The 13390-nt window shown below is 37.4% G+C and overlaps 1 protein-coding gene across 2 annotated transcripts in view; it reads left to right on the top strand.

The window, feature by feature from the left end:
* Nucleotides 1–1902, top strand: part of hs3st1l2 (heparan sulfate (glucosamine) 3-O-sulfotransferase 1-like 2) — a 39992-nt gene extending 38090 nt beyond the window's left edge. For both annotated transcript variants that reach the window (XM_038298291.1, XM_038298292.1), the window contains one exon: nt 29–1902. In XM_038298291.1, the coding sequence (XP_038154219.1) occupies nt 29–694 (666 nt within the window). In that variant the 3' untranslated portion in view covers nt 695–1902. The remainder of the gene's footprint in view (nt 1–28) is intronic.
* Nucleotides 1903–13390: the final 11488 nt, after the last annotated feature.

Below are 13390 nucleotides of genomic sequence, written 5' to 3'. Positions count from 1 at the left end.
CTCATCTTCTTTTTAAAATCTTTCACAGGTGCATTTCTTCAACGTGGAGGAGCATTATCGCCGCGGTCTGGCTTGGTACCGAGCTCAGATGCCCTTCACCCTCCCAGGCCAGCTTACGGTGGAGAAGACGCCTGGCTATTTTGCAGCTCCTCAGGTTCCAGCTCGTGTGTGGGACATGAACCCTGCCGTCCGGTTGTTGCTTATTGTCAGGGATCCGGCAGAGAGGCTGGTGTCTGACTACACCCAGGTACTTCACAACCGCCTGACACAGCACAAGCCCTACCAACCGCTGGAGGAGCTTTTGCTCCACAAGGGCCACATTAACCAGGGCTACAAGGCACTGCAGAGGAGCCTGTACCATCTGCATCTCGCCCGCTGGCTGGAGGTCTTCCCCAGGGAGCAGATTCATGTGGTGGATGGTGATGCGCTTATCAGGGATCCATTCCCAGAGCTGAGGAAGGCGGAAAAGTTTCTTGACCTGCCACCTAGAATAAACCCAAACAACTTTTACTTCAATACCACCAAAGGCTTTTACTGCCTTCTGTCCGCTGGACATGATAAGTGCCTGGATGAGTCTAAAGGCAGACCACATGCTCCACTGAGCACGCAGGCCTTGAAGAAGCTCTGTCAGTACTTCAGGAAGCCCAACAAACGTTTTTTTGAGATGGTGGGACGGTCGTTTTCCTGGTGCTGATCCAGAAACTCCTGAAGGACACAAAAAAACAATCAGGGACAGAAGGAAAGGGACACTTTGTGTTTCTGATGATAGATTACTGACGCAAGATAATTTTTTTTTATCTAAATACCTTCTCAGGTATAAAAGTGGCCAAATTAGTTGGACACTTAGAAGTGAAACTGAAAATTTGGCCGAAAAAACTCGAACCAAGCCGGTGCCTCCTCAGAAATGACGAAGCTTCAACTGTGCCATTAAAATGTTTCATGCGACTTGTTTTTTTTTTGTGATGTTAAAGAAATGGACAAGAGGTAAGCAGAGGGTTGCAACGTTTGATTGCACTATGACCAAATTGCATTAAAAGTCAATCAGTGTAAATATTCTCAGAAGAAAAAGCTCTCGCTGTGATTTCTAAACTTCTGTAAAAAAGGTTTATCTTTGTAATCGGGTTTGCTTTCCTTTTTTCTGTTAGATTTAGGTTAGCTTAGAAAAAATTAATGCTGTCTTTCTAAATATTTTCTTAACTTTTCAACTTTTTTCACATTTTGTCACTTCAAACCATAATCTTACATGCATTTTATTGGACGTAACAAAAATAAACACATTTGTTTTATATATACTTTCAAAAATTTTACAAAACTTGGAATAGATGTCAATTGAAAGCCATTTATTGAAATACACCTCAACAAAAACAGTGCAACCAATCTACAGGAATTCTACAGGGAAGCTAGTTGGAGTTCAAGTAAAGATACAGGGATGATAGGTCCACCTTCCAGCAGGACCGTGATCATAAACAAGCCACACAGTCTTCAAAGATCAACAAACATCAGTCTGTAGATGTAAAACCAATAGTTCTGCAACTGTAAAGGCAACAAAAACTAACATCCAGCAGTTTTGCAAACCACACATTCCTGGGGGTTTTGTGTTTTTTGACTTAAAAAAAAAGCAAAAACTCCTGAATCCCGTTCCACTTTAGAATTATATGCTACCTTATGTTGAGTCCATCACATAAAATCCCAATGAAACACCTTAAGTTTGTGGTCCTAACGTGACAAAATGTGACAAAAGGGGGAAAAATACTTTTGCACTTCACTCTATTTATGTTTTTTACCTTTTCTTTAATATGGTACATTCTCAGTTACTTCACATGTAAAGACCAATATGGTGTTATTGTTAGATTCTGTAGTTTCTTTTTCTTGAAATGTCTTAATAAATCCATTCAGACTTCCTTACAGTCTCCTGGTTGAGCACACATATCAGATTTGAAGGGTTTAAACACATCAAACATAAAGATAAAGGCTTAAAGAGCCAACGACAGGCCTCCCTGGGAACAACTCACTCTACAAGATGAAGATGTTCCCTGTCAGAGTCTGGTTTTACATCCCGGATCAAAGCGAGTTACATTTCATCATTGAGTTATCACTGTTAGGGAGGTAAGTCGGGTTTCACCACAACACTGAAATAAACAGCAGCTGCAGGCTTGGTCAGAGGGGTGTTCAAAAATTACATAATGATGTTTTAACACACATGATTAAAGGAAGGATATGTTGTTTTCAGCACTTACTTGACTGTAGTTATTCACGTTAACACAAAGTATAAAATAAGGTAAAATTGAACAATCCATAAGTTTACAGTTAGAAAAAAAATATTTTTAATCTGATTTCCACAACCTGGACTGATTCTAAATCCATTTATAAAAAGAAATAATCCATCCATCCATCCATCCATCCATCCATCCATCCATCCATCCATCCATCCATCCATCCATCCATCCATCCATCCATCCATCCATCCATCCATCCATCCATCCATCCATTCATTGTTTATTCTTCTATTTTTGATCAACTTTACCAGGGATGTCATAATCAGTGTGGAGGTGCTGCAGTGTCAAGCAGAGAGGATTCTGCAGGTAATAACCCCATGAGGAGACCAGAGCTGAATCAGAGCTGAAGGCTGACCCCTGGCTGCCTCCCTTCCAATGCTCCCAGCTGAAGAAAGTCAGAGACAAAGGAAGGACAAAAGGATGGAGGGGTAAACAGATCATTCCTGCTCTTTGAAGATGTGAAGCAGCTTTATCTTTTATCTGCTCCCTCACAGGGCTTCTCTTGTTAGGACAATACATCTGAAGCCACTTTCAATAATAGCTAGCTTTACTTTACTGCTTCAAGTTCATGAATTTCAAAAAAATTATTTCCCAACTTCACCCAAGAGTGATTATCAGGCTATGCTTAACTTTTAAATTCAGGCTGAACTTACAAGAACGCACATCCTCAGGAGTTCATGTTCAGTTTCCACATCATGAATAGATCATGTAGATCAGTTCATATTTAATGTTGTGACATGGAGTGCAACACAATTAAATTCAAATAAATTCAGTTTAATTACATAGTGTCAATTCACAACACTTGTCATCTCAAGGCACTTTACAGTTCAACCAGATGCTAGAGTCAAACTGATTCAAAGTTTTCTATCTAAGGAAAAGCAGTTGATTGCATCGACTCATTGACTCCTCTGTAATCCCTCACACCAAGCATGCTTGTAGCGACAGTGGAGAGGAAAAACTCCCGTCTAGCAGGAAGAAACCTCCAGTAGAACTAGGCTCAGTGTGAGCGGCCATCTGCTGATGCCAACTGGGGTTCAAGGAGACAGAAGCAGAGATACAAAAGGAAACTGTCAACCACTTCGACAGGCGGCCCTGTCCAGGAAACACACAGCCAATCAGGATCCATTAGACTTTACAAAACATGAAGCTACTTTTAAACAGAAAAACAAAATCCTAAGTATCCACTTTTAGAGGCTTGCATTTTTATTCCACATGTTCTGCTCAGGTTTAGTCTTAGGTTGAGAGTCTGGGTTAACCAGTTTGATTTCTGTCCACCATATTCAGCTGCAGTATGAGGACGCTTTAGTTAAAGACAGATAAGTCTTTCCTGTCCTTTTTTCAATTACATCTTATTGATCGAAAGAGAGAAATTGCAGACACAAAAATATTTTATTTGAATATATATAATTTCAATTTTTCTTCTTTAAAGTTTTAGTTGAGTTCAAATGTTGCTGTTTTTTTCATTAAAATACATTTTCGCTTTATTTTTTGCCCTGCTAGGATACATCTGTTATCAGGTCATAAGCAAAAGGGAAGATGGAAAATAGTAAAAACTTAAACTCCAGAGTCAGAGATGATTGTTAGAAAGGAGGAGCAAAACATTGTCTTTCTCTACAGGTTTTGTTTTGTTCATAAACCTTAACAGCAATGTAAATTGGTACGATTTAAAAACGGGTTCCAGGTCGAAACAAATTGAAAATATCCTGGTCTCCAAGTCAGGTACAGAAGAAAAACAGAATCATCTTTAATAGGGAAACTTAATGGTTGTGTCTTTTTAGGGAGAAGTTGTTCCTTATCTGTATATGTTGCTGAGTTTAAAAGAAGATACTGCCTACAAGTGGTGTGGAAGAAAAATTATCTCTATTGTAACGTGTTGTTTGCAAAGAGCTCGTGATTAAAGCTTTATGTAGAAGTGTCAACAGAAATGTGTCACTGTCGTCTAAATGATGTTTAAATTTGCTCTGATCCAAAGAAGCAAAAAAAAAAAAAAAAAAAAAAAAACCATTGTAACATCGTGATTGGAAGTACAAGCAGGATTCCAGAGCACCTCCAAGTAGAGCTTGCTGACTGGAAGCTTGTTTGTACACAGAGTTAAACAAATGCACATAGAAAGCTGCTCTGTGACAACAGAATCAATCCAGCCGCTTCAGTCGAAAACTTTTCTAGATGTTAAATGCTGATGCTAAACTGTTCCCACTACTAAAACCCCTTCCTATTAGGGCAAACACCTGAAACAAAATTCAAAAAAGGTTAGTAGGGCTCCTCAATGAGAACTGTGTGCTGAAAACAATTAAACATCCTGAAACAGCACAATGTTTTCAGTTCAGCCCAAGAACACCACCATGAATAGAAACGCTGCAAGATCAAGTTCTTCACCAACCAAGGGCCATCCAGGCTCACCAACCGTCCCCCCCGTCTCCTCAACTTCAAACGGACACACACTCACCCCTCCTCTGAAACGCACAAAAATATCACCCGTGCACATAAACACCCCTGCTGACAATCAAATAAACCACCAGCCCATTTCATGGACTGTTTCGTCACAGCTGCACTACATGCTTACACCTCCATGTTTGCTTCCAAGGATGGAAATAATGCGGTGGGGGGTCCTCCTTTAAAGATGCTTTGGATATTATACTGTATATGCATACTCAGCTCAAAAGAAAATCAAAATTTCATAAAAAGTAAAAAAAAAAACAACATAAAATACTTGATTCTTCATAATGATCTGTTTACTTTCCAGCTTAATTGTGCAAATCCGAACTGATAAAGGGTTTAAGAGGTTAAAACTTTGTAAATTTGTGGGTGAGAAGTGTCTCAGATGCTTACCCTGCTGACAGCCTTCAAATAGCAGATATAGAAACAGAAGCCATTTTACAGAGGATCACAGAAGTATTGCATGTCTTCAGAAATGCTGTGTTTCTATTAATAAGAGTCTTGTAAAGAATGTATTGGGGTTAAAGTCATAGAACGTGTTATCAGGACCGTGGTCATGTTTATTGCTGCTTAAATTAAAAGAATATCTAGTTAAAGGGGACAATATCAAATGATCAGTGGTAGATCAGTAGTACTTGAGTGAAAGTACTGATACTCATAGTCAAATCTTACTGAACTACATGAAAAGTTACTCGATCAAACAAGTTAAAGTATTGAAGCACTCACTTTTGAAAATACTTAAATATTCCAAAGTACATACATTTCAATGTACTTAAGTATTGAAATATATAAATCAAACGTTCTAATATCAGTATATTTCTGTAATTTTAAAGTAATTTTCAGAAACCAGCTGATATATTGATGCGTAGACGCACCTGTTACAAATTCTACATCTCTTGGAAAGAGCTTCAGCTTGAAAATAAGGAAAGCTATGTTGATTATTTCTTTTTTTTATATATATATATATATATATCCACAAAGAAAACAGGAGTGACTTGATTGTCCTCACGCTTTCATTATCGAATAGAGGCATGAGGTTAAATCTATAACCACAAAGAAACCCAAACTCTGATTTGAAAACTCATCCTACTGAACAGCTTGGTCACATGGCAACAACTAACACCTCCATAAAATATATGAACTAATAATATCTGCCCTGAGTTTCTCATATTTGTTGAATGTCAAATCTCTAAAACAGTGGTGTCCAAATTCAGTCTGAAGGGCTGCTATCTAGCATGTTGAAATTGCATTTCAAGAAAAAACAAAAAAACAAAAAACGGCAACAGTGGATTGCGAAGCTTAGCTGAAACAAAAGGAACATGTAACTAGCAGCTTCACAGAAATGGAGTGGAGTAGAAAGTACAATATTTGACTTGAAATGTAGTGGAGTGAAAATTATAAGTAACGCCCCCCCCCAAAAAATACTGAAGTAAAGTGTCACTGTTTGGTTATGGTTTGTTGAGCCAAAAGCAGAGGCAGGGAGGCAGGTTTGAATTTCTTGAGGATTTAATAATGAGAATACTGAAAATAGAGGCAGGTAATCCAAAAATGAAAACAGAGTCCAAATAAACAGGAAACCAGGACTCCAATAATCCAAAAAGAAAAAAAAAGTCCAAACTAACATGAAACCAAGAGTCCAAAAATCCCAAAATCAAAACATGAAAACTAGTCAAAATGAACCAGAAAACACTGAGACATCAGGGCGATCAAAATCACAAGGAGGAAGGCTCAGAGAGACGGAGTTGGAAGAAGTTTGATGAGGACCCAGCAAAGAAGAACAGAACAGAGAGAGTATTTAAGGGAGACTGAGACAAAGAGAGGACTAATGAGCAGATAAAAACCTAGAAAACTGAAAAATAACTAGAAAACACAACAAAGAATTAAACCACTAAGACTATAAAACACAGAGCAAAGTAAAACTGAAAACTCAAAAGAAAACCATAACAGATCCTAGACTAAAACAGTAACTAAAAATTAACCAGAGAACACAGCAAAATAAAAATAAAACCACTAAAACTAGAAAACAAGGAGTAAAGTAAAACAGGACACTCATAAGAAAATATAACATAACCAAGATTAAGACAGTAACTGAGAAAAACCAAAGGATACAATAAACTAAGAATTAAACCATAAAAAATAGAAAACAGGGAGTAAAGCAAAACTGAACATCCAAAAGAAAAACAAAACAGAACCAGAACTCTAACATAAAGTAAAGATGCTCGAAAAAGTACTTAAGTACAGTGATCAAGTAAATGTACTTTGTTACTTTCCAGCACTGCAAATGGTATATAAAAAATTATATATTTGATATGAACAGAAAAGGTGTTCCCATTTCCATTTTGTGACTAAAAAAAACAAATAATATCTGGAAAATGTAACCCTCTGGCTACTTAAGGTCCAAAAGAGCAAACTAGAGCCAAAGTCCTTGTATGAAGAGAGCTTTACACAAGTTATACAAGTTTTTACCTGAAGATTTCACGGTAAAAGTCGAGTAAAATATTGTTTACTTGGAGGCCTGAAGCAATCAAAAAATAATTTTCTGAATAATAGCAAACTTGTACCTTTATCCATCTGGGCCTGGGAGGTAAATGCAGACATCCCTTAATCCCAGCAGCACTTTCCATAAAGTTTTCCCTCCAGCAAGTTCTTAATCTGCCTCAGAGTCTAAAGCTAGTTTTTGAGCTATAGGAACAAGGAGCTGGATAACAGAGCTTTTGATTTTTTCTTGCCTTCTATGGTTTATCTTAGCATGCCTTCAGTATACAACGCTTTGTGACACTGTGTCTGTGAAAGGCCTTTTATGAATGACTTTTAGCTGCTTTATTAACTTACTCTTCATCCATCTCTAAAGTAGAGCATGGCTTCCACCTCAGAGGTGTCCAGTCACATGATTTATAACTGAAATGTCAGAGAAAACAATTTTCTACACCTAAATTTCAGATCGTTTTCCTTCTCTTATGACACATACTTCAGGATCATCTGCTAAGGTTTGAGTTACTTATTCTCTAATACAGTTCAGTTTAACTCCCTCATCATTGCAGGACTGTGGGTGAACTGGTTATTTATTACCGCAGCCTAAGAGACCAACTAAGCACTTCCTAGAGGAATTATTCCATTCACTTGTTTGCAAATCTCCTTTTCAAGCTGAAGATTATGGTTTAATAAAGACAACTGAACCAAATCATTTGTAAACACAAAGCTAAGCTTCTCAGAGCAGATAACCTCTTCTTCACAACTACACAATAAGAACTAGACCATAAACACACAAACAGGATCATAGAGGAGCAGGATCTCACAGAAAACAAGACATTTCCAGGTGTATATAGTCCTAGTAGCCCAAAGGCAAGGGGGGGGGGGGGGACCTTTAAGGAGACAAAGAACAAGGAGGTGGAAACTCTAACCCACAACAGTTACACCAATAAATCAACACACTTTTTCTGCAAATTTTGGAGTGAAATTGAAAAAGAATCCAGTTTTATTTCCAACACAAATATTTGTAATTTTTCTGCACCATTATTAAAGGAAAAGTCCGGTCAGCATGGAATGACCAATGGATCTTTATCTATACCTAAAACTAATACGTTTGTGGGGATTAAATGATTTTAGCGTCAATCAGTAAAAAAATTAAAACAATAATTTTAATTGCGATCATTGACTCTGGGACAGGTCATTTTTGCCCACATAGTAACACTTCAGTCCTGACATTGTCATGATGGGTTTCAAATATTTTGTCCACATGCAGATACAACTCAGAGGCAGGGGAAAAGTTAAACAGTTTATTGAGATAAGGACACTGAGAGGGACATAAACCAAGGATTCTAGGCTCAGGGAATATCCAGCGGTCAGGTGAACCGGCAAACACTCTGCCACACTCAGTCCGCTGCTCAAATACTCCTCTGGTAATGATCAAACAAGCCGCAGGTGTGGGTGGTAACAAGTAAGAAAAGGCCCTCCAGGCCAACAGGGAAAAAAGGGCACCATCAAGTGGATGGATGGAGACACTAAAAGAAAACACAAAAACATCTTCCACAAACAGAAACCCTAGCAGACATCTTCCGGCAGTGACATCACGGTGTGGTAAGCAGGGTGCCATTCTCTCTTTACAAGCAAAATCAATGGGAACTATTCTACACACCTTCAATCAACAACAATTATTTAAGATTTTGAAAGGACTGCACCATTGAAATTTGCAGGAGCTATAGTTAAAGTGACAATGCCCACGTGCATGGCAGTTGGATGTTGTAATACATCGGGTAAACATGAAAAAAAAATTGTAATTTCACCTTTCCGATTCAAGATCCTCCATGGGTTCGTCGTTGGATTTCCAACTTGAAAACGGAGGATTTGCCATCGAACTTCTGGCCAGAGAAAAAACACTTAATATGTAGCCAACATTTGGGCTATACATCATTGGGACTTGCTCAACAGCCGATATCGCACTGTGAGGTCTCAAACCAGTAGGTGGCAGTAGTGTTCTTTGACAAACATGGATGCCTCCAGTAAAGCACATTCAAATTCAAATTAATCTTGATTAAAAAAAAACACTTATCATTTATTGAACCGTATGTAATAATTTCATATTTAAAGTACTTTTAGAAGTTTGAATTCTTAATATGACCTGTTTTCTCCTTTAAAATTGTGTTGCTAAATGCTTTGATTGTTGCACTTTCTAAAAACATTTCTAAACATGTTATTATCACCAGTACATGAGAATAAAGCCAGCTTCTGGTCTCCTGGGCTTTACTCTTCTGTGTCAAATAACGAGCTCCTTAATTCAAATCTTTCTTTCAGGGTAAATGCAGTAAAGTGAGCCTGTCTTCTCTGCAAAATAATAAAGCAGCAGCGATCTGACTCTGCTTTAGAAAAATGAGGCGTCCCATGAGCTAAATCCTGCGTGGGTGATGGATAATTGGATAGCACACATCAGATCAGTGATTCAGATCAGAGGTCTCTGGATGTCGGAGAAGTTTCTGCAAAGGTCAGATTTGTTGGTGCTGCCATGATTTCTCCCCTGTCAGTCGGCTGTGAGTTACCACCGATCTAATCATCAGGGCCTCAGAGCCATTAGACTTCGGTGCCAGAAAGGAGTAAACAGAACTTGGTTGGTAAGGAACAAGCTTTTCTCCATTGTTTCTGACATTCTCAGAGCGTTCGTTTCCCCTACGACGCATCGCTCATCTCTGCACATCATTTGCAACTGGTGACAGACATTTTTTATGACTCCTCAGGCAAAATAAATGCAAAGGAAATAACTAGAGAAGCACAGCGTATTGGAAATTAATTAATCGACAAAATGACACATCTGTAGGTGTTTTTTTTTGTTGTTGCTTTCTTTACAAACACAAAAATGAACCAGAGTCTAATGTTTTTATAGACAAACATTCAGCAACACACTTTCCTCCTGCTTTGTTTTCAAAAACAGCTATTTTAAAACCATTATATCACATAAGTTAGTTCATAAAGGCAGCGTTGGTAATAATTCACAAAAGCAGGCACTTGTCAGGCAAATTATTATGACCAACACCTTAATAGTGTGTTGGTCTCCTTCTGGTGTGATTCAATTGGGTTTCTGGCAGCAATAGCAGCAGACCCTTTAAGCTGATTGCAGTGGATGTATGGTTGAACCTTTAAAAACTACAATTATATTAAGATCCATGAAATCTGGAGATTAAGTAAACACCTCGAAATAAACATGTCGAGAAGTAGTCTGGCTTTCAGACACGGTGTGTTTTCCTGCTGAAAAACGCCACAAAAAGATCAACAGATATTGTATCCATGACAGGGTGGATGGTCCAGGACTTCCTGCCCATGATTCATCCACATACCAGGTCTTCCGGATTAATGGAGAGAAAACTTCCTTCTTCTACTGGTTCATGGTCCAGTTCTCCTGTGCTGACATCCTGACCTGTGTGCTGCTCTAACCTCTGTCTACGATTCTTTACCTGTGCAGCTTACCCTTCAGTTTGCTCAAAAACGGATGCAGATTTTTTAAACTCAATTATTTCAGTGTTTGACACAAAGTAAACCTAGAGCCGCATAAAGAATGTGGAGAAAAGGGAAGGAAATAATACTTAATTTCAACCATAATCTATTTTAAACTGTACCACTAAAGTGATGTAAAAATTTAAGTTAAATTGATTTTACTTTAATAATTTGAGTCCTGAATCCTCAGAAATACATAGGTAAAAACAACTCGACTTCCCAGTTTGATGTTGGAAGTGAATTTAGAGAAGTTTAGGGAAGGGAAATGTAGGAGAAGTCACTTGAGAGAAAAAAAAAAAAAGTGGACGATATTATGGAAATGAAATGTGGTGTTGAAAAATATCTGAGAAAACAGAAGAAAAAACAAAACAAAATGGAGGGAAACAGAAAAAATTATCAGAAGAATACACATTCCCAGTTCCACAAAGAACTGATTGCCAAACAGCAGATCTTCAATCCATCCATGTAGTTTTAAATCATTTATTTATTTCTATAGATTGTTCTACCAGCTATGTTGCACTATTATTTGATTAGTTTCTCTAATAAGAGGCATTAATTGGTCATTCTTAGGTTTACATTTATTTGTTACCAAAATACCCAAATCAAACATATGAAGAAAAAAAAAAAAAAGAAATTAGAAATTGCTTTTAAAGAAGTGCAGACATGTCTAAAAACCCATGGAATGCCTTTGAAATATATTCTAGGAATGTCTTTTTCTTTCGTTAGTGTTGTTATTTTTGAAATCCCTAAAGTTCTTCTTTTATTTTCTGAAATGTTTGCTTCCCTAACATTTTCCTACAGCATTACCTGTTTTTCCTCCCGCTGTTTTCTGCCTCAGTTCACAGCAGGATGGGGAGCCTTTTCAGACTCGAACTGGAAAAGATGAATGTTTCGGCTGTTTATTCTGAAAAAATGTAAAGCAGGAGCATCCCTGGGAGGTTTGGCACACAAACAGGGAAATAATCAGTAACTATAATATTGATTGAGGAACAGATCAAAAAGGGATGGTTTGTCTCTATTTTTGACCCGCGTCCATCCTTACGGATCATGTTATGCTGCAAAATTAAGTAACCGTAAAAGTTTTGTTTTGGTTTTTCTTGTAATAATGGCTGGTTGTGGTTTGGAACAGTATGCATGCAATTTAGTCTTTCGAGTATTTAAGTAAAATGTTTCAGGAAATGATTCATGAATGTATATCAATGCACACAGTTCAGGTCCACTAACATTCAAATTTGTTTATATAAACTGATCCCAGAGACAATGTCAGCTTCTCTACACCATGTCTTATTGTACTGCTGCCTCTTGGCCAGGTCTCCCTTGAAAAAGAGATTTTATCTCAAAGGACTTCCTGGTAAAATAAAGGTTTAAAAAAAAAAAAAAAAAAAACCACCAGCAGAAATCTAGAATTATTAGTTTTTTTCTTTTTGCCAAAATGGACCAAAAAAAAGGCAAATATTTTACGTGAACAAGTAATCAAGAGCGCAACATTCACCCGCCTTGCTCAGATGAACACTCAGCAATGCTAACACATCAGAGTTCATGGCAGAGCCTGTTTACATAGGTCTAAAAGTCTGCAGACCATTTCACACTGTTCTGACAATTTAGAAGTATTATGCAATAAATATTGCCATTGCTTTTGGTAACTAGACTATGCTGTTCATTAACATTGAGACAAGTCAATAGGTTGATCAATTACAATAATTGTAGTCTAATGAATAAAAAAGTGACTAAAAATACATGCACCAAAAAATTAAATCTATCTGCTAAACATCTTCAAAATACGTATCTTGCACAACAAAAGTCACTTTTGGAAATGAGATATCTACATCCTCATGCCTGCTCTGATTTTGATCAGATTACTACTTTATTATGCAAACAAAAGAGAGACAGACTTAAGGGAAAAATTCAACCATTTAATCTGTCAAAAATGTTTGTTTACCTAAATAGATGATTATGCATTATATTAATATTAAACTGATGTGTTGTGACATTTGGTTGGTATCTTATAAACATAATCTTAAAATAAGTTCTACCATAGTTTCTGTACAAAGATCCTATTTATTTTACTTGTCCTTGTATGACAGGGACTACAAATGGGAATTTACTAAGAAGCCTGTTAGAGTTAAATCTTTTATTGTACACTGTGCCTCTTAAAGCTATTTTAAGAGTTAAACTAATCGCCCTCAGGGCCTGAGCTGTTTTATTGGAGTGTATTGCAGATACTCTGAAATCTGCTTTTGTCTGAGCCATATCGCTGGTTTCAGCAGATGCATCATGTTATAATCATTATAGCATTCTTACTGTTGAAAAAGCAAGACAGGCTTTTAATGCAGGGTTCCTTGTTTTAAGTGACTGAAATTAAAGCTTATAAAATGCTAAATGTAACATGACTTTCTTTATTGCTACAACATTGGTCCTTCAAGGAAACACAAGCAGCTCCACCAGCAGAGAACCAGCAGGTGACACAGGAAGGGAAAACAAATGGGGAACTGCCTTTATTAAGGTAGTGAAGCCACAACTTCAATAGAAAATCTGCAGGAACGACTGCAGTCAGTGTGAAGCTTTTCTTAAGTCCTTAAGTTTCAAATCAGTTGTCTATTATTCCTTTGTTTTGCAGATCTGTGTGTGCTGATAACAAAGCAGTCAGAAACCCCGTGTCTTTTTCTTAAAAAAATAATAACATTTAACTGATAAGA

Source organism: Cyprinodon tularosa, unplaced genomic scaffold (assembly GCF_016077235.1).
Source record: "Cyprinodon tularosa strain WSP-4 unplaced genomic scaffold, ASM1607723v1 ctg404, whole genome shotgun sequence".
NCBI lineage: Eukaryota > Metazoa > Chordata > Actinopteri > Cyprinodontiformes > Cyprinodontidae > Cyprinodon > Cyprinodon tularosa.
The sequence above is the reverse complement of the archived record's forward strand: the minus strand, read 5'-3'. Positions and strand labels throughout refer to the sequence as shown.